At 50.0% G+C, this 22,059-nt stretch overlaps 1 protein-coding gene across 1 annotated transcript in view; it reads left to right on the forward strand.

Moving 5' to 3' along the window:
• LOC128067560 (O-acyltransferase like protein-like) overlaps positions 1 to 11,330 on the forward strand; it is a 65,420-nt gene extending 54,090 nt beyond the window's left edge. The window contains exons 12-15 of the mRNA XM_052660594.1: positions 1,462 to 1,594; positions 5,014 to 5,200; positions 10,725 to 10,867; positions 11,175 to 11,330. Coding sequence (XP_052516554.1) covers positions 1,462 to 1,594; positions 5,014 to 5,200; positions 10,725 to 10,867; positions 11,175 to 11,330 — 619 coding nt within the window. The remainder of the gene's footprint in view (positions 1 to 1,461; positions 1,595 to 5,013; positions 5,201 to 10,724; positions 10,868 to 11,174) is intronic.
• The last annotated feature ends 10,729 nt before the right edge of the window (positions 11,331 to 22,059 follow it).

Below are 22,059 nucleotides of genomic sequence, written 5' to 3' on the forward strand. Positions count from 1 at the left end.
CTCACTCTTGCCCACTGAAACGCTTCTGGGAGGAAAGGGGTGCCCCCACGTGGCTGTATGGCGTTTCTCCTCCAGTGGCGAACTGCTGCTTGGAAGCTCTATTGTGGGATGGAGAGACAGAAATTTAACGAAGTTGGGGTTGCCCCTTCAAGGTCACATGCCTAGTGAGTGGCACAGGTGTGAGCTGAACCTAGGACCTTACCACTGCGCTAGTTTGCCTTTCCAGCAGGGTATGTGTAGCAGTTCTTTCTCAGTACCACCTGAGTCTTCTGCAGGAAAAACCGGTGAGATTTCCTGCTCATCTGTCCTCCGTGCAGCAGTCAGGCTGATGCGGGTGGAAACCGGATGCTGTCAATCATCTGCCCAATCCTCCCATTGTTCTAGGGGCAGAATCCCTGTCTGGCCTTGTCTGTCTCTCCCCCACCCGCTGACCCTGGACCAGTCTCAGCAGCCTCCTTCCCTCCACACACCCAACAGGCTCCCTCCTCAGGGCCCTCGAACTTGCAGTTCCCTCACACGAGAATGCTGTTCCTCTAGAATCCAGATCTGGGCGAGGCGAGCTCCTCCACTCCCTACAGGCATCTGTACCTATCTCAGAGCAGCCTTCACGGACCTCCCAGGGTGAACTAGCCCAGAGCCGTGCGAGGCACAGAAGTGCTCAAGGGACTGACTTCCCTGGCAGTCCAGTGGGTGGGACTCCATGCTTCCACTGCAGGGGGCAAGGGTTTGATCCCTGGTCGGGGAACTCAGATCCCACATGCCGCACAGGATGGCCAAAAAGAAAAGAATAAGTGCCCAGAATGCACTGCGAGTGGAACAGATGAGTGGCTGAGTGACCGAGCACACCCTGGGCTTTTAGACCGGAGAGGCGCCATGCCCTTCCCATCACGTCATCAGCTTCTGTGCGCACAGCCGGGTGGCCGAGAAGGAGGCTGGCTCCTGCTTTGCCTGTGGTTCTCAACCGCAGACGCAAATGAGAGTCACCTGTGGGTTGGGGGTGGTGGGATGGGGGTGGGGATTGACATCTCACCGATGCTTCCAGCAAGCACCACCCTGAGCCAACTGAATGTGAGTCTCCAGGGCTGGGGCCCAAGCCACCCAATTTTGTGAGAGCTTCCATGAAGAGGTTCACGTCTTTAAGAAGGGGTCTACTTCTGGGAACCATGTTTTTAGAGCTATCCTGACATGCCAGGCACTGGAAACAGCTATTTTAAAAGAAGGCAGTCATCACATTTCCTTGGGCCCCAGGTTGGAGGGCCCCAAGGGAGTTTGGAATTTCAGAAACCAGCGTGGCCCAAGGCAGGATTGTGAGGGTGCTGTCTGCAGACCATCACTGAAGACGTGAACTCCTGTACTCCCAGCGTCTGGCTTTGCTGATTGCCCCAGTGAACGTCTGAGAGATTCCTTGATCCGTGTCCAGATCAGATGCAGCCTTTGGCCTCACGTCCTTGTGTTTTTCAGGGAAGAGGCAGCCAGACTGTACTTCGTGGAGTACTACACGAAGCCCTACTGTCGGTACGGGCCGTTCCTCGTGGGCCTCTTACTGAGCATTTTCATGCACCCAAACCACCAGGCAAACGTTCTCAGAACCAAGGTACGTGGCTTCCCCCTGCCGCGCTGTAGGAACCAGGTTCACCTGGGGTCAGACTGCCCTTGGCCAGGCTCTTCCAAAGCCCTGGGCAGGAGGCAGACTTTCGGGTACCTGACTGTGCTGCGGTGTGTCAGCAACGGCTCTTGATGCCAGAGAATAAGAGGAACCTTGTCTTCTTCCCTGATTCTCTGCTTTCCTCACTGAGCTCCCCTTAGAAAGCCCCAGATCCAGCACCCAGCCGGGTCCCACCCATTGGAGCCTTGGTACAGACCCAGAGAAACCTCTGATGTGGGAAAACATACCCGGTGAGATGGGAAGGGCAAGCCACTCTTCTGGAAGGTCATGGTGATGTAGGCTGGATTTTCTTTAATAGCAAAAGCTCTTTGGCTTCTAGAAATAAGATTCTTGGTCAGATTTGATGGTTCCGTCTGGGAATCAGGTTGTGCGGTATTTAGAAAGCTGTCACTTTACCTTCCAGATGGGGTTACTTCCCTGTGGGTAATCAGTCTGGTTCACCATCCAAGGTCATAGGTCAAGCCAGAAACCTGGGTTCATCTTGGATGCCTCCTGCCTGTCGCCCTCCCTCCCCGTCCGGTCACCCACCCCTGGGGCTGTTTCTCCTACTGTCCTCTCGTGGCCTTTGCCCCTCACCTTGTTCAAGCCCGTCTCATCTCTTAGCTGGACATCTTCACTAGTTTTCTTGCCTCTAGTCTGATCTCAAATCCACCCTCAGGGCAGTCTATCTAAAGCACTACCTTAGCCTCAGTTCAGTTCAGCCGCTCAGTCGTGTCTGACTCTGTGACTCCATGGACCGCAACATGCCAGGCCTCCCTGTCCATCACCAACTCCCGGAGTTCACCCAAACTCATGTCCATCGAGTCAGTGATGCCATCCAACCATCTCATCCTCTGTCGTCCCCTTCTCCTCCTGCCTTCAGCCTTTCCCAGCATCAGGGTCTTTTCACATGAGTCAGTTCTTCACATCAGGTGGCCAAAGTATTGGAGTTTCAGCTTCAACATCAGTCCTTCTAATGAATATTCAGGACTGATTTCCTTTAGGATGAACTGGCTGGATCTCCTTACAGTCCAAGGGACTCTCAATAGTCTTCTCGAACACCACAGTTCAAAAGCATCAATTCTTCGGCACTCAGCTTTCTTTATAATCCAACTCTCACATCCATGCATGACTACTGGAAAAACCATAACTCTGACTGGATGGACATTTGTTGGCAAAGTAATGTCTCTGCTTTTTAATATGCTATCTAGGTTGGGCATGACTTTTCTTCCAAGGAGTAAATAAGTAATTTCATGGCTGCAATCACCATCTGCAGTGATTTTGGAGCCCCCCAAAATAAAGTCTGACACTGTTTCCACTGTTTCCCTATCTATTTGCCATGAAGTGATGGGACTGGATGCCATCATCTTAGTTTTCTGAATGTTGAGCTTTAAGCCAAATTTTTCACTCTCCCCTCACTTTCATCAAGAGGCTCTTTAGTTCTTCTTCACTTTCTTCATAAGGGTGGTGTCATCTGCATATCTGAGGTGATTGATATTTCTCCCAGCAATCTTGATTCCAGCTTGTGGAATCAAGATTCCAGCCCAGCGTTTCTCATGATGGACTCTGCATAGAAGTTAAATAAGCAGGGTGACAATATACAGCCTTGACGTACTCCTTTTCCTATTTGGAACCAGGCTGTTGTTCCATGTCCAGTTCTAACTGTTGCTTGCTGACCTGCATACAGATTTCTCAAGAGGCAGGTCAGGTGGTCTGGTATTCTCATCTGTTTCAGAATTTTCCACAGTTTATGGTGATCCACATAGTCAAAGGCTGTGGCATAGTCAATAAAGCAGAAATAGATGTTTCTCTGGAACTCCCTTGCTTTTTCCATGATCCAGCAGATGTTCGCAATTTGATCTCTGGTTCCTCTGCCTTTTCTAAACCCAGCTTGAACATCTGGAAGTTCACAGTTCACGTATTGCTGAAGCCTGGCTTGGAGAATTTTGAACATTACTTTACTAGCATGTGAGATGTGTGCAATTGTGCGGTAGGGTGAGCATTCTTTGGCATTGCCTCGTGCAAAACCTATTCTTAGGACTTTTGTTGATCCACAAGACCTTGAGGGCAGAACATGTTCCTACGCACCTCTGAATTTCTAGCATCTGGTTCTGCAATCACTCATTAAATGAATGGAGGATAATTTGCTTTTCAGTGAAAGAAGGGTCAAGAATTCCCTTGCACTATTAGGGGGCCGTGCTGACCCCAGATCCCCTCTGCTAGGTCCTTCTTTGGTTTGTCAAAGTCCTGTGGATGCCTCATCTAAATGTTCTAGAGATGAGGCCCTGGGCCTTGGAAAGCCATGTGTTTCTCATAGCAGGAACAGGAGCTAGGGCGTCACGGGAAGCAATGGACCCACAGGGGCCACGTGACTTTTCCTATAGGCTGGAGTTATGATGCTCCCTTGAAAATGCACGATCAGGTTGTACATTCTAACAGAAGGCCATTCAGAGGTGCTTTGGGACTTCTCTGTGGTCCTGTGCTTAAGAATCCACCTTGCAATGCAGGGGACATGGGTTCGATCCCTGGTGCGGGAAGATTCCACATGTCTCAGAGCAGCTAAGCCCGGGCACCAGGACGCCCGAAGCCGGTGTGCCTTGAGCATGGGCTCCACAGGAGAAGTCCCCGCAAGGAGAGGCCCCCACACAGGAGCAGCTCCTGCTCCACGCAACCAGGGAAAGCCCCCATGCTTCCTCCGAGTGCACCTCTCCATCCTCCCATTCCTTCCGCCCTGCTGTGTCCCCAGGGATGGGCGCGGCCCAGGTGTGGGCTGTGTGAGGGGGGCTCTCACGTTTATGGGGGCAGAACCAATCCAGGAGCCCTATTTGGTTGAGGAACAGAGTGGGAGGTTCGGAGTGGTGGGGGGCACACTAGAGCATTGCCTTTTCTTTCTTTTAACTGTAAAAATGATTCAAAATTCACTGTAAGTTGCAACAGTAGTAGCGACCTTGTGAATCCTTGACCCTCGTTTCTCTGCCAGGACGATCCCAGCCGAGACACTGACACTGACGCAATCCATCGGCCACAGGCCCACCCGTTTCAGGCGCACGCGCCTGTGCGCTTTTGTACAGTTTTATCAAGTCTGTAGGTTTGTGTAACCACCACCACCATCAAGGTGCACAGCTCCCCCAACACCACAAAGGTCACCCTCGTGTACGGGGCCACACACCCCACTGGCCCTGCCCCGCCCCCACCCTCACCCTCCGTAGCCACTAAGCTGAACTTTTGCTCCAGTCCAGTCTGGGCCCTGGTTGAGGTTCACCAGTAGAGCCTGAAAGTGACTGATGACACACAGGATGTCAGGGTAACAGGGGTGACACGCAGCGTGGCCAGGGTGGGCTATGAGCTGGGCCTCTTCTCTCCCCCAGGGGCAGGCTCTGCTGGGCTGGGGGTGCGCCCTGTCGACCCTCCTGCTAGTGGTCGCCCTGGCCTACACGGTGGATGACGTCTCCCCCACCTCGTCCGGCGCTGCTGCTGTCTACCAAGGCCTCCACCGGACCCTGTGGGCGGCGGCCGTGGGCTGGGTCCTGTTCGCGTGTCAGGAAGGCTACGGAGGTAGGTGTGGTGTGGGGCACACACGCTGGTCTGTTAAGGGTGACGACGTGAGAACATGTACACGGATGAGTGCTGACCGATGAGAGACTGACAGGGACTCAAAAACACCGTTTGTCTACATATGTGGGGAAAGCCACCCGTATATTCTGGAGAGGGAGGTGGCAACCCATTCCAGTGTCCTTGCCTGGAAAATCCCATGGACGATTTTCCACCCCTCAAATCCCAGGAGGAGCCTGGTGGGCTGTAGTCCATGGGGTTGCAAAGAGTCGGACATGACTGAGCAACTGACACTTACTTACCCATATATTCTGTTTTAGATGTTTATACTGGTTTATATATTCCATGCAGGTTCTAAAAGAAAAATCGGCAGCCTCTCCAATGAAGCTAGTTTAGAAATTAAAATAGGGACTTCCTGGTGGTCCTGTGGCTAAGACTCCACACTCCTAGTGTGGGGAGCCTGGGTTCCCCCTGGTTGGGGAACTAGATCCCACGTGCTGAAACTGTGAGCTCATATGCCACAACCAAGAGATCCTGAGTGCTGAAAGTAAGACTTAGTCCAGAAAATCAAATAAATAAGTTAAAAAAAAAAAAAGAAAAGAAAAGAAAATGCTTTGTTTAAAGAAAAAAGAAGAAAGAACTTGGAAGTGAGCAGGTAAGGTAATGTCATGAGGAAGAGAATCCCAGTGCTGGGACAAGAGTACCGGCCACCCCCACCCTCATCTCCCCCTCTGATCATGTGAACTAAAGAGTTACCAGCACCCCCTCAGCTCTTTGATAACGGGGACGCTCTTTCTGTTGAGCCAGCCTTTCAGAGTGGAACAGAAAAAGAGCTCAGATGGAAAGAAAGGATCTTCTCTAGATTAGAAATGTCTGTTCAAATCACCTGACTTTTTCCGCCTTTCCTCTCTGTTGGGCACAAGGTACTTGCTAGTGCGCTACTGTTAGGCACGCAGTCGTGTCCGACTCTGCGACCCCATGGACTGCAGCCTGCTGGGCTCCTCTGTCCATGGAATTCTCCAGGCCAGAAGACTGGAGTGGGTTGCTGTTCCTTTCTCCAGGGGATCTTCCCGACCCTGGGATCAAACCTGGGTCTCTGGTATTGCAGGCAGATTCTTTACTGTCTGAGCGACCAGAGAAGCCCACGAGGCTTGAGGTGTCAGCAGATGACCAAGAAAGGCTGGCAGGGATCTCCCAGCTGAGGTTCTGAGCTCTCCAGTGCCTGGAAACCCTGAGATGATGGAATTAGAGCCACGTGGAGATAGCGCACATTCGGGCCCCCTGGGAAATAATCAGGATGCTTTTAAAATTTGGCCTGTGAACCCAAACCTATTAGCCTCACGCAAAGGTGCTTGGAACAACCTGATGAAGTGAACATGAGTCCTGCTTACTGAATGCAAGCTCGTGCCAGGCTCCGTGGAGAAGTTCACCCATGGCCCTGGGCGGCACTGGCCACACAGCTACAGGTAGGGCTATAATCAGCCCTGTTTCTCAGCGCGGACAGTAGAGCCTGGAGATGAAGCCGGCTGTGAAGGCCACACAGCTGGAAAGCGAGTCTGGGCCCCAGGACGCAGCCTGAAGCCCCCTCTTCATTTCTGCATGCCAGGCCCTCTCCCCACTCAAGGTGTTTGATTGTTCAGATTGTTCCTGCACTTTCATGCATGCAGAATGCTGAGAGATCTGTCCTGTAATGTTTCAGTGTTAAAAGCTTTCCCTTCTATGGAGAACGATGTTACAGGGGAATCAGGCTGTGTTCTGACTGATGTATTTGCATTTACGGGTTTGGATCGAGTGACCTCCATTGATGACAATGACCTGTCGACAATGAACTGTTGACAGAGTCTCAGAACATAAACAGCTACTCCCCCTGGCCTGGCCCAGGCCAGGTCTGATGTGCTGGAAACATCCCAGGATTCCTGTCTAATGTGACAGCCCTGTGGGTCAAGAATAATTGGCTAGATCTCTCAGGTGGCTTGCTGGTAAAGAAGGATCCACCTGCCGATGCAGAGGACGTAAGAGACGCAGGTTCAGTCCCTGGGTCAAGAAAGTCCCTGGGAGAAGGAAATTCACTCCAGTGCTCTTGCCTGGGTAATCCCATTGACGGAGGAGCCTGGCGGGGTACAGTGCAAGGGGTTGCTAAGAGCTGGGAACGACTTAGCAACTAAATAACAAATGTTTTGTTGTGTGTATGTGTGTATATATATATATATATAAACTACATCTTCTTATCCATTCATCTATTTTTGTTTGCTTGTGAGATCTTAGTTCCCTGCCCAGGGATCAAACCTACACCTTTGGCACAGAGTCCTAACCACTGGGACCGCCAGGGAATTCCCTCCATTTATCTGTTGATAGGCACTGACGTTACTTTCATATCTTGGCATGGATTTTTTTTTTAAACTGACTTAATTCTACAACTATTTTGTTTGTTTCACAGGAATAACTTGGTTCATCATTTGGGATTCACATGGGGGCAAATGTACCTTTTGACTATGATTTCTATTTATTCACTTGATTGCATAAAATACTTAATTGAAACCTCACTCTATGCCAAGCACGGCTCTAGATGCTGAGGATATCACAATAAATAAGAAAAGTCCCTCTCTGGAGGCGATTGCTATGGGATAGGGAAAGCGAGAGACGAGGAGACTCTAGCAGCCTGAATAACGGTCTCCATCATTAAGTCCGAATTCCTTGGCAACTTGCAGCTGTGGTCAGGGATCTTGAGAAGGGGAGATTATTTTGGATTATTTGGGTGGGTCCTGAAAGCAATCACATGATTCCCTATAGAAGGAGCAGAGGGAGGTTTCACACACACACAGAGGAGCTGGTGACATGAAGCTTTGGTAGAGAGAGAGCTGAGAACACTGGTGTTGATTCGAGTGCCGTGACCGGAAGCCACGGAATGTCCAGGCACCAGGGCTGGAAGAGACGAGGCGTGGATTCTCCCGCAGAGCCTCCGAGGGAATGTGAGCCTATCAACACCCTGATCTTGGCCCCTGATGTCGATTTTGGGCCTCTGGTCCCCAGAATGACGGGAGAACAAATTTCTGTTGTTTTAAGCCACCGCGTTTGTGTAGGTTGTTGCAGCAGCCATAGGAAATGAACCCAGAGCCACACGAAGTGCATATGTTTGTAATTTATTTCAGATGCAGATAAATATGGTGAGTAAACACAAGCCCGGGGAATTCCCTGGCCACCCAGTGGTTAGGACTCCATGCTTTCATTGCCAAGGATACGGGTTTAATCGCTGGTCAGGGAACTAAGATCCTGCAAGCCTTGCATCAAGACCAAAAATTAAAAAAACAAAAAAAAATCAGGGGTGGGAGGGTAACTGGATTAGGGGTGCGTTTGCAAATACGTGGCACCAACGCACTCCAGGCAGATGGAATACTAACGCAGAGTTCTCCAGTCTGGAACATGCTGAGTGGGTGAGGAGAACAGCAAGAAAACCAGTGAGTCAGGGGTCAAGGGTCCAGGCAGGAGAGAGACAGGAGTGAGGACAGAGAAGCAGGCAGGGCTCAGGTCATGCTGGACCATCAAGGCCTCGGGAAGGACTTGGGTTTTATTCTAAATGCCACGTGACATGATCTGGTTTGTGATTTTAACAGATTAATCTAGATGTTTTCTTTTCTGGTGTGTGTGTGTATGTGTGTGTGTGTGTGTGTGTGTGTGTGTGTGTGTGTGTGGCTTGAAACAACAGAAACTGATTTTCTGGTTTTGGAGATGGCTCAGCAGGTTAAAACGGAGAAGGCGATGGCACCCCACTCCAGTACTCTTGCCTGGAAAATCCCAAGGATGGAGGAGCCTGGAAGGCTGCAGTCCATGCTAAGGGTCGGACACAACCGAGCGACTTCCCTTTCCCTTTTCACTTTCATGCATTGGAGAAGGAAATGGCAACCCACTCCAGTGTTCTTGCCTGGAGAATCCCAGGGACGGGGGAGCCTGGTGGGCTGCGGTCTATGGGGTCGCACAGAGTTGGATACGACTGAAGTGACTTAGCAGCAGCAGCAGGTAAAAAATCTGCCTGTGATGCATGAGACGCAGGAGACTCGGGTTCTACCCTGGGTCAGGAAGACCCCTTGGAGGAGGGCATGGCAGCCCACTCCAGTGTTCTTGTCTGGAGAATCCCATGGACAGAGGAGCCCAGCGGGCTACAGTCCATAGGGTCACAAAGTCGGACACGACTGAGCGACTGAGCTTAAGCACTCAGTTCTGGAGGCTGGAAATTCAAGAGCCAGGCGTGGGCAACGTCCTTCCGGGAGCTCTGAGGGGAACCCGTTCCACCCTCTCCTGGCTCCTCGACAGCCGTGGCGCGTCACTGTCCCCATCCTCACATGGTCGTCTCCCCGTGCCTCTCCTCTGTGTCTCCTCCTTTTCTGTCTGTTTCAAGGACGTTTTTGATTCAGGGCCCACCCTGATCTAAGATGACCTCACCTCTCATCCCTTACCTTAATTACATAATTTCTTTCTCCAGGGCGTCTTCCCAACCCAGGGATCAAACCCAGGTCTCCTGCATTGCAGGCAGATTCTTTACCGTCTGAGCCACCAAGGAAGCCCAATGACATCTGCAAAGACCCTTATTCCCAATTCTGAGGTTCCAGGTGGACACAGCTTTGGGGGGAGGCATCACCATTTACCCCACTGCAGAGAGCCATTGGTCTTATTCAATCAGGGAATTTCTCATTGTTTTTCTTTTAATTCCTTTACATTCAATAGCCACAAGGGGCTCATAGCTATCATATGGGACAGTCCAGTTGTAGAAGATACACCAGGTTGCAGAAGGTGAAGGCTCTGGGCCCACACGGTGTTACCGCCCTTGTCCTAAGGTCCAGCAGCCTGTGTGTGTGCCTTGAATCAGAACCCAGGCCAGCCAAGGGCCTTTGCACCTTGTTCTATACGTGGAATGTTTCGTGCTCAAAGGTTGAAACCACACTAAGGAAATAAACTGGCTGTAAACTCAATATTGAGCAGCTCTTATTATTATTGTATGTCTACAATGGGGAGTTGAAGTTTGCTCTGTTTTTGGCTTTGGCTTACCTGTTTTAGTACATTCTCCAGGTGGCGATAGTGGTAAAGAAACTCCCTCCCCATGCAGGAGATGCAAGAGTTCAATCCCTGGGTCGGGAAGATCCCCTGGAGAAGGAAATGGCAACCCCCTCCAGGGTTCTTGCCTAGAGAATTGCATGGACAGAGGAGCCTTGTGGGCTACAGTCCATGGGGTCGCAAAAGTCAAACACAACTGAAGCAACTTAGCACACACTTAAAAAGAACATGGACTTCCTTGGTGGTCTGGGGGTTAAGACTCAGCCCTTCCAATGCAGGCGGTGAGAGTTTGATACCTCGTCAAGGAACTAAGATCCCATAGGCCGCAGGGCACAGCCAAAAAAAAAAAACCAGAAAATATATAATGAATAAAGACCTTCTTAGAAGAAGGTTCGCAGACTCAGGGGCAGGACCCAAAGGGAGTTGCAGTGACCCCCCACATCCCCAGGCGCAGGAGGGGCTCACCGCTCCTGTCCCGCAGGTCTGGTGAACCGGCTGCTCTCCTGGGGCGTCTGGACGTGCCTGGCCAGCATCAGCTACGCTTGCTACCTGGTACACCCCACCCTCATCATCCTCTACAACGGGCTTCAGGAGACGCTGATTCACTACACAGACCTCAACATGGTGAGGCTGCCCCGCCCCCAGCTGGACGTGGCATCGCCCTTTGTTCTCTCCTGGAACAGTGCAGACTACTGGCTTCACTAGAAGCTTATGCTCTGTTTATTTCTCAAAAGCCTATTGTCCTTTGTTTTATTGGAGGGGGGGCTTCAGTACAGGGTAGTATTGTTCTTTCCTTCTCTTTATTTTTAGCATTTGCGGCTGTTTGTCTTAGAGATCTATTGCATACAGCCAGGATGGGGCCCTTTAGGGTCCAAACACAACTGGAATCTCATAGTAAGACCGTGTCCACTCCATCCCCCTCTCTCTCTAGTTCTATCTCTTCTTGGGACACTGCTTGCTGACCTTCATCGCTGGGCTGGTCCTGACGCTGTGCATTGAGAAGCCATGTGAGGATCTGAAGTGGTGCCTGCTGAAAGCCGTACCCGCAGGGCCAAGAGCTTCCAGAGCAACCCTGGAAAGTGGATGACCCTTTGTGGGAGGCGGCTGAGCAAAGCCAAGGGTGGCTTCGTTTACATCACAAACGCTTGTGTTTCTTAAACAGGGTGTGAATCAGATTTTGTGAATATCTAAGGTAGACAAGTTCTCTGTGTTTATTATATAAAAGTGTTCTGTGATAATCTGTTTAGTATTTATAGCATGATAACTGGCCCCAGTGCAACTTTTTAGCAAAAAAAAAAAGGTCTTTTGGGTCTACATGTATTTTCTTTATCACTGATCATTAAAAAGCATCAAATGTAGTGAATTTAATATACCCTTAGGTTAAAATGCTCGCTTTTCTTGGTAAAATCACAGTACATCCTCTGCACATCGTAATTGTTTTTGCATTACTATGACGCCTTCATAGACTCGTAAGTTTATTCTGGATGGTATGATCCGCTGTGTACACAATTCATGGGTTTGTCATTATAGGCATTTCAAGCATGATCAATTTATAAGAGGGCATATGCTATGAGTTGAATTGTGGCCCCTGGAAAAGATAAAAGAAGTCCCAATTCCCCGGTGCCTTAGCAAGTGACCTTATAATCGAGTTAAAGTGAGACCATGAGAGGGACTTCCCTGGTGGGCCAGTGGGTAAGACTCCACCTTCCAGTGCAGGGGGCGTGGGTTCCAGCCCTGGTTGGGAACAACGGTCCCACATGCTGCAGGGTATGGCCAGAAATTTTAAAATAATAATAAAAAAATAAAATTAACTACCTTACGTATGAGGCTTCCCAGGTGGCACTTTCCAGGTGGCTCCAAGTGTTAAAGAATCCACCTGCCAATGCAGGAGACACGGGTTTGAGCCCTGGGTCGGGAAGATCCCCTGGAGGAGGTCATGGCAACCCACTCTAGTATTCATGCCTGGAGAATCCCCTTTACAGTGGAGCCTGGTGGGCCACAGTCCATAGGTTTGCAAAGGACTGGACATGACTGAAGCGACTTAGCAGGCACGCATGCAGCTTAAAGACATCATTTTAAAAACTGAGATCACGGGGGTTGGGGTGTGGCTGGCCCTCATGTGTGACTGGAGTTCTTATGCAAAGGGGCGGTCGGGACAGAGACGGACGATGTGGAGACACAAGGGGACGATGGCCGTTCCGAGCCCAGGAATACCAGGGGGCTGCCGGCAACGCAGAGACTGGGCCAGGCGGGAAGGCCTCTCCCTTGTGCCTCAGAGGAGTGGGGGCCCTGCCCACACCTTGATTCCGACGTCCTGCCTCCAGGACAGTGGGATGATGCCTGTCTGTTGTTCTGAACGGAGGGGGTGGGGATAGAAGCCACATACAGGTCTCCGCCTTCTCTGTTAGAGGCTGTGTTGGGGGTCGGTGTCTGTCGGCTAGGGCTCCTGTAACTGAGAGCCACGAGCTGCCACAAAGCCCACGGACAGAGGAGCCTGGTGGGCTGTGTCCACGGGGCAGCAAAGAGTCGGACCGACCGAGGGACTGACGCTTTTTTCACTTTCATCCCTACTTGCTGCTACTGCTACTGCTAAGTCGCTTCAGTCATGTCCAACTCTGTGCAACCCCAGAGACAGCAGCCCACGGGGCTCCCCCATCCCTGGGATTCTCCAAGCAAGAATACTGGAGTGGGTTGCCATTTCCTTCTCCAATGCATGAAAGTGAAAAGTGAAAGTGAAGTCACTCAGTCGTGTCCGACTCTTAGCGACCCCATGGACTGCAGCCCACCAGGCTCCTCCGTCCATTGGATTTTCCAGGCAAGGGTACTAGAGTGGGGTGCCACTGCCTTCTCCATCATCCCTACTTACATGTGTCTAACTTTACTTGTAATAGCCCCTTCTGTGTACTTAACAGTCGAAGGAGTCATTAACACTCACCGGGTGAGCAGGAGCTTCTTGGCACGGCATGCCATTATCTGTCCTTTAGGGGGGTCTGCAAGGAAGAGCACCACGGCGTGGGGCAGGCTGCAAACCCGGCGTCCTGTGACGGTCTGCTCTGCTGGCAGGATCTGACCCGAGTGAGGAGCCTGACCCACCCGGGTCTGTTCGGTCTGGCCTGACAACGGCCCCCAGGTGGCTTCCTGGGTGTCTGCGAAGTTCATCGGGTTCCTCGGGTGCCCCCTGGTGGCCGGCTCGGCACCTGCGCCCTGACTTAATTGGGCCTCGGGGGAGATCCTACCGGGGGCGGCTGTAAAGACGGAAGGAACACGGCAGTCCTCCCGCGGACCCCAGTGGGGACGACTCGCCTGCCAACACTGCTTGGCAGTCTGATCGCCAAAAGCATCTTTGAAGTGAAGTGAAGTCGCTCAGTCGTGTCCGACTCTTTGCGACCCCATGGACTGTGGCCTTCCAGGCTCCTCTGTCCATGGGATTTTCCAGGCAATATACTGGAGTGGATTGCCACTTCCTTCTCCAGGGGATCTTCCCAACCCAGGGATTGAACCTGGGTCTCTTGCTTTGTAGACAGAGGCTTTACCATCTGAGCCACCAGGGAAGTCCAATGCATCTTTATGAGGCCGAAAACCTGGGGCCCTTGGAAACAGCTTTCCAATTACCAACAGAGACTGCGAATTTTTTAAAAAATAAGAAAAAAAATACTCCCCCTACAATTGCAATTTCACGCAGCATAAAGTAGGGATAAAGAAGTCCAGTTCTGTCCTGGCTATTGTTCCAACCCACAATTCCATAGAATTTTACGATTCATGGAATGCGTGGACATTATTCCGATTCTGTCCTTGGGAGGGCTACTGAACAACAACAACAAAATAAATTGTAGAAAAGCATATAACGTTTACGAGACCATTGGAAACTCGAGCCCTGTCTGGGTGTTTGATGATAACAAGGACTTATTAATTTTTTAATCTGACAATGGTATAGTGGGTATGCATTTTTAGAGTTCTTATCTGTTAGAAGCGCACTGAAATATTTATGGACAAAATGATATAAAGTGTAGTATTTAATCTCAAAATAATATCATGAGGAGGTGGGAAAGATGAAACGAGATTGGCCATTTAGTGACAGTTTTTGAAGCTGGTGACAGGTATGTGGGACCTCATTATACTATTTATTTTTGTCTGGAGTGTGTGTAATAACAAACACATTTACAGAGGCAGAAGGATCAGTATAGAGTAAGTGTCGATTGATAGGCGTCTCCTCTAGTTCCTGAAATCCGTGTTTCATCCCCACATACCTGCCTGTAGGAAAAAACAGTTCACATCTTGTACACACTGCCATATCAAAAATGGATAAGCACCAAAGACCTACTGTAGAGCCCAGGAACTCTGCTCCATAATCTGTAACAAGATACCTGGGAAAGGAGTTTGAAAAAGGATAGATATATGCACAACTGAACCACTTTGCTGCATCTGAAGCTAACACACATTGTTAATCAACTGTTGTTATTCAGTGGCCGAGTCATGTCTTTGCGACCCCATGGACTGCAGCACGCTGGGCTCCTCTGTCCTCCACTATCTTCCGAAGTTTGCTCAGATTCACGTCCACTGAGTCGGTGATGCCATCCAACCACCTCATCCTCTGCCACCCCCTTCTCCTTTAGCCTTTGGTCTTTCCCAGCATCAGGGTCTTTTCCAGTGAGTCAGCTCTTCGCATCAGGTGGCCGAAGTATTGAAGCTTCAGCTTCACCATCAGTCCTTCCGATGAATATTCAGGGTTGATTAATCAGCTATACTCCAATATAATACAAAAAGTTAAAAAAAAACCTCCCAAATTATTCCTGAAGATGCCACAGTCAAAACATTTCTATTCCTGAAAATGCTTGTACAGGTTATATTTCAGTTTCGCCTAGCATCTGCTGTGCTGTATCATTGATGATCTCTAAGTTGTATGCAACCAAGGAGAAAGCCATTTAGGTGAGGAATAGGGATGCTTCGTAAAATCACAACAGTATTCGTCTTTAAAAAAAATAGGTCACATCAGCAATCTAGGGTCCCCACCAACGACTCTACAGGAATTCTGGCCTAAGTGCCTCCCGGCCGGCTTCGGGGGTGTCCAGGGGCGTCTGGAGAAAGCTGGGGCTCCGCGTCGTCTTTGCTAAGGAGCTGGCTCTCCTGTGCCCCCGCCCCTCGCTGTGGCCAGTGCTCCTGGGGGCTGCTCGCCAGGGCCTGGCCTCCCGTGCCCGCTGATGCCCATGCCTCCTCCCCCAGCAGCCCGCCTTCCCCGTGGCTCGGCTGCACAGGGTGCGCGCGGGGCGGGCATGAGCGGCCCCCCCCGACGCCTTGACCCCGACTCGCGCCACCCGTGCGTTCTCCCTCAGCCGTCAACGCCGGGCGCTCGTCGTGCGTTCATGGCAACCTCTCCTGCGGGTTTTCCTCTTTCTAAGAGAACTCTGTTTCCCATGGATGCCCTGAGTCCAGGGGCGCCCTGCGTGGCATCGCTCCCTCTCTCCATCCGTCCTGTTCACCAGTGCGTCCCTCCTCATCACCGTGACCGCCACACAGTTGGTGGTAAATAAATGTCAGCTGACACACGGATAGCATCAACCCTTTCTCTTAGCTGAGGTTGTTTCCTGTTTCTCAGGAGGCTTCTGGTACAGATAGCCAGGCTTTGTCAGCTAGGTTTCAGATATGTTGAATTTTCTAAGAATCCTCCCCTCAAATGACTGAACCAGACCCCTTCCACTGAAGCTCAAAGTTGAGAAGCCCCTGAAGGGTCCAGAAGCCTTTAGAACTTTAATCCCTCACCCCAAATAGAATTTAAATCAACCCTGAGAAGCACCCACTTTTGGGAAACCACCCAACATTTGTGCCCCTTCCTCTTTTGCTGAACAGACTCTTGAGTTTTTCCAGTATCAGTGTGCCCAGGCAGAGGGAAAGACGTGTATTTAGTACAAGACGGTCTCATCCACCTGTGTGCTGGTGGTTGGTCCAAAGATTTTGGACGGATTTTACACTTTAAACGTCGCTGCCAGCCAGCTCATCCCTTTTCAGCGCTAATGCTGTTCTGCCGCGTGCATCTGCTCCGCAAATGTTTCGCCATTTGCCAGTTGTTAGGTAGGCATTTGGTTTGTTTTCCGCTTTCTTGTGGAGCACACATGGCTGTAACCAGCTCCTTGTGTGGGCTTCCTCATGGAAACACATTCCGTCTCCAGAGCGTATAGTCAGGAGCGGCGTTGCAGGGTTATAGGATGTATGTATATTCAACCTGAGCTTCCCTGGTGGCCCACATGGTAAAGAATCTGCCTGCAACGCAGGAGACATGGGTTCAGTCTCTGGGTCGGGAAGATCCCCTGCAGAAGGGAACGGCAGCCCACTCCAGTAGTCTGGCCTGGAAAATCTCCATGGACAGAGGAGCCTGGCGGGCTACAGTCTATGGGGTTGCAAAGAATCAGACATGACTGAGCGAGTAACACTTTCACTTTAATATTCAACCTTTCTTGATAATGACACACAATTTCCTAAAGTGATTTTCCAAATATACACCTCCACTAGTGGTAATACGGGATAGATACTATTACTCCGAATCCTCCCCTTGGTACTACTGACTTGTTATTAATCATTTACTATTAAATCCTGGATAAGAGTATGATAGCATCTCATCAATTCACTTTGTGTATGGATAATCATGATGATGTGATCACTCACCTAGAGCCAGACATCCTGGAATGTGAAGTCAAGTGGGCCTTAGAAAGCATCACTACGAACAAAGCTAGTGGAGGTGATGGAATTCCAGTGGAGCTATTTCAAATCCTGGAAGATGATGCTGTGAAAGTGCTTCACTCAATATGCCAGCAAATTTGGAAAACTCAGCAGTGGCCACAGAACTGGAAAAGGTCAGTTTTCATTCCAATCCCAAAGAAAGGCAATGCCAAAGAATGCTCAGACTACCACACAATTGCACTCATCTCACATGCTAGTAAAGTCATGCTCAAAATTCTCCAAGCCAGGCTTCAGCAATACGTGGACCGTGAGCTTCCAGATGTTCAAGCTGGTTTTAGAAAAGGCAGAGGAACCAGAGATCAAATTGCCAACATCTGCTGGATCATGGAAATAGCAAGAGAGTTCCAGAAAAACATCTATTTCTGCTTTATTGACTATGCCACAGCCTTTGACTATGTGGATCACCATAAACTGTGGAAAATTCTGAAAGAGATGGGAAGCCTCTTGAGAAATTTGTATGCAGGTCAGCAAGCAACAGTTAGAACTGGACATGGAACAACAGCCTGGTTCCAAATAGGAAAAGGAGTACGTCAAGGCTGTATACTGTCACCCTGCTTATTTAACTTCTATGCAGAGTGCATCATGAGAAACGCTGGGCTGGAAGAAGCACAAGCTGGAATCAAGATTGCTGGGAGAAATATCAATCACCTCAGATATGCAGATGACACCACCCTTATGGCAGAAAGTGAAGAGGAGCTAAAAAGCCTCTTGATCAAAGTGAAAGAGGAGAGTGAAAAAGTTGGCTTAAAGCTCAACATTCAGAAAACGAAGATCATGGCATCCGGTCCCATCACTTCATGGGAAATAGATGGGGAAACAGTAGAAACAGTGTCAGACTTTTTTTTTTTTTGGCTCCAAAATCACTGCAGCCAGGAAATTAAAAGACGCTTACTCCTTGGAAGGAAAGTTATGACCAACCTAGATAGCATATTCAAAAGCAGAGATATTACTTTGCTGATTAAGGTCCATCTAGTCAAGGCTATGGTTTTCCCAGTGGTCATGTATGGATGTGAGAGTTGGACTGTGAAGAAGGCTGAGTGCTGAAGAATTGATGCTTTTGAACTGTGGTGTTGGAGAAGACTCTTGAGAGTCCCTTGGACTGCAAGGAGATCCAACCAATCCATTCTGAAGGAGATCAACCCTGGGATTTCTTTGGAAGGAATGATGCTAAAGCTGAAGCTCCAGTACTTTGGCCACCTCATGCAAAGAGTTGACTCATTGGAAAAGACTCTGATGCTGGGAGGGATTGGGGGCAGGAGGAGAAGGGGACGACCGAGGATGAGATGGCTGGATGGCATCACGGACTCGATAGACGTGAGTCTGAGTTAAATCCCGGAGATGGTGATGGTGATGGACGGCAACCCACACCAGTGTTCTTGCCTGGAGAACCCCATGGACAGAGGAGCCTGCGTGCTGCGATTCATGGGTCTCAAAGAGTCGGACACGACTGAGCGACTGAACTGAACTGAACTGATCCCTGTCTACCAGTGGGGGTGAGTATTCTCAGTGTGTGTTTTGGCCATTGAGAGTTTCTCTTTTCCGGGCTGATTGCCTGTCATTTGCTCATTCTTCTATGGGATGTCTGTCTTTTTATTATTGATTCTAAGATGTCCTTTATGTAATCTGAAGACTAATCCTTTGTCGATTGTGTTGCAAATATGTTCTCCAATGCTACGTCACTTCAGTTGCATCCAACTCTTTGCAACCCTATGGACCGTAGCCCGCCAGGCTCCTCTGTCCATGAGGTTCTCCAGGCAAGAACACTGGTGTGAGTTGCCGTGTCCTGCTCCAGGCTGTGGAAACTTCATCTATGACATGAATGCTTTACTTTTTAACACAGACAACATTATCAGTCCTTTCCTTTTGGGTTGCCCTTTTCGCATCTTGTTCATAAAATCCATAGCAACGTTCTTTTGCATTTTCTCCATGGGGGGAGAAAAGCTCCCCTGTAAGTTCCCGATCTCATGCTGTGAATCCTCTGAGTTCTTTGTAAGCTGCATTTGTAAGGTTAGAGCAGGGGAGGGGGTGATTTTGCCTCTCCAGGAAAAGATTTGGTAACGCCTGCAGACATTTCTGTTGTTTTTAGTGGGCAGAAGGCATGGGATGCTGCCAAGCAGGGGGCTGGGGGAGGCGTGCATTGGGAGTTTGGGATTAGCAGATGTGAACTATTATAGTTATATATATGATGGTTAAACAACAAGGTCCTACTGTATAGCACAAGGAACCATATTCAACATCCTGCAATAAACCATAAGGGAAAATAATTTTAAAAGAATGTATATAAATATATAACTGAATCACTTTGCTGCTCAGCAGAAACTCACACAACCTTGCAAATCAGCTCTGTTGTCGTTCAGTGGCTGAGTACTGGCCGGCCCTTCGCGGCCCCATGGACTGCCGAGCGCCAGGCTTCCCTGTCCTTCACCACCTCCCTGAGTTTGCTCAGACTCCTGTCCATGCAACCCTCTCGTCCTCTATCACGATGCTGCCTCCCGGGATGGCAAAGAGGGTGCCTTAAGGCTCAACCCCCGCTGTTCTTGGATGGGATTATTGCCCACCGGAACGTCGGGGCTGCGCTAACCTGGCAGATGGGCCTCTGGAAGTGTAAAGCTCTACCTTGTTGCCAGAGGGCTTCTGCTCCTCAGAAGAGATTATTCGTGGGGCCAGGTACTAGGGAAGAGGAAGTCCTAAGACTGGAGAATCGAACGAAGAGGTGAGAGTATAATTGAGAGAGACCTCGAATACTCTCCCTTGTTCAAGGCAGTATTGTCACAAAGTTTAGTGAAGGTAAGAGTTACCTGGCCCTTTTGATAAAAGTCAGGTTCCTGATTCCTGCTTGTTCACAACAGAAGCAGGTGATTCTGATGACCACACTTGAAGAAACACTGATATTGACACGGAGGGGGAGGATGTTCCAAAAAACGCTACCACGAGTTCCAGACACTAGAGGGATGCTCACCACAGGGAGAGGGATGAGGAGGAGGCTGCCACCCACAGGTGCCTCTGCCAACGGTGCCCGTTACCATAGCAACAGGAGCCAAAGCTAGAGGCCTGCCTTGCTTCCACTTCTTTCTCCAGAAACTCAGTGCATGCGCGTAGCGAGGTCATCAACACGGTGACCCGTTGGCTGCAGAGGGGGAGACCGGCTGACATGCAGAGCACCAGCCATCTTGCTCACCTGGTTGGTGAGGGCCTCGTACACAGTGGTGGTCTTCAGTGACAGTCACTTGGGGTACAATCATTGTCGCACTTGGGGCTCCGTTTGAGAGGATTTTACGGGTAACCTTGCCCCAGACTGCGTCAACTCTTCCGGCGCTCTCGCTCCTTCCGAGTGTTCAGTCATCCAGCCAGATGGTTAGTTGCTGCATAGGAATTACCGGAGACCCCAGTCCCTGAGGATCTCTCTTTTCAGGAACGCAACGTTCCGTTCCCTGCAAGGGTTGCTCTGTCCTGCGTGGGGCCACCGCACCGTGTCGGCCCTCTGCCTGGTTTCAGCGTCATCCTGTCCTTCTAAGTCCTCTGGTCCCAGGGCAGCACCTGTGAACAGCCATGGTTGGGAAGCTGCCATGGCGAGCCAAGCAGGTCCAAGAGATTTTCCGGCGAATACAAGAGGGGCAGCGGAATTTTAAAAAGATACTCATTTATTTGGCGTGCTGGGTCTTAGTGGCGGCACGTGGGGTCTTCAGTCTGCTGTGGGACCCAGTTCCCTGACCAGGGCCTGAACCCAGGCCGCCGGCATTGGGAGTGCAGAGTCCAAGCTGCCAACCACTAGGGAAGTCTCCCGGCAAAATTTTGTGTTTATCTCACCTCTGTCTTCCAAATCTCTCCTCAAATATCAAATCAGTGCCCAGGACACATGTCTACCCTGAGCTTCGAGAGTAACCCTGCAGTCCCACGGCACCTCCATATCAGTGACCCTTAAACTTTTGATCTCAGGATCTCTTAACACCTTCAAAATTATTTGGGACCTATAGAGCCTTTGTTTATGATGAGGGTTATACCTGCTGATATTATTGCTTCAGAGGCTGAAACTGAAAAAGAAATAGTATTGATTTAAATACAACGAAAAATTTATTGAGAGTCCCTTGAACTGCAAGGAGATCCAACCAGTCCATCCTAAAGGAGATGAGATGTGTTCATTGGAAGGACTGATGCTGAAGCTGAAACTCCAATACTTTGACCACCTCATGCGAAGAGCTGACTCTTTGGAAAAGACTCTGATGCTGGGAGGGATTGGGGGCAGGAGGAGAAGGGGACGACAGAGGATGAGATGGCTGGATGGCATCACCGACTCGATGGACATGGGTTTGGGTGAACTCCGGGAGTTGGTGATGGACAGGGAGGCCTGGCGTGCTGCGATTCATGGGGTCGCAAAGGGTCGGACATGACTGAGCCACTGAACTGAACTGAACGTGTTTTTATGAAAAGGTACCTATATTTCCAAGACCAGCGTTAGCGAGAAAGCCACTGTGTCAGGTTTACAATCTCTGTAGTTTCCAGTTTAACGGGAGACACATCTGCTTCTACTGCTTTCAGTCGCAATCTCACACATAGTGTAGATTCTGGAAAGTTCCAGCGTAGACTCATGAGCGAATGGGGGGATAAAGAAGGAAATAATGTCCTAGTATTGTTATGCAAAAAGTTTTGATCTTGTGGATCCCCTGGAAGGCTGTTAGGGACTCCAGGTTGGGGGGGGGATGGGTGGGCACCAAGATCATATTTTGAGAAATACTGCTCCAGAATTATATGCAAATTAAAGCCATAAAGCTCATAAATGTCCTTACTCCCTCAGTCACGTCCTACTCTCTGCAGCCTCATGGACTGTAGCTGCCAGGCTCCTCTGTCCATGGGATTCTCCAGGCAAGAACACTGGAGGGGGCTGCCATGCCCTCCTCCAGGGGATCTTCCCAACCCAGAGATTGAACCCAGGTCTCGCACATAGAAGGGGGATTCTTTACTGTCTGAGACAAATATATCCTGCCTAACAGAGGATCTCTGTGATAAAGCCTAACACAACACCTACTGAGCAGGAATTTATAATTTGCAAAAATGAAGGACATGGTAAGACCGCGTGTATAATCACA

Source organism: Budorcas taxicolor, chromosome 22 (assembly GCF_023091745.1).
Source record: "Budorcas taxicolor isolate Tak-1 chromosome 22, Takin1.1, whole genome shotgun sequence".
Taxonomy (NCBI): domain Eukaryota; kingdom Metazoa; phylum Chordata; class Mammalia; order Artiodactyla; family Bovidae; genus Budorcas; species Budorcas taxicolor.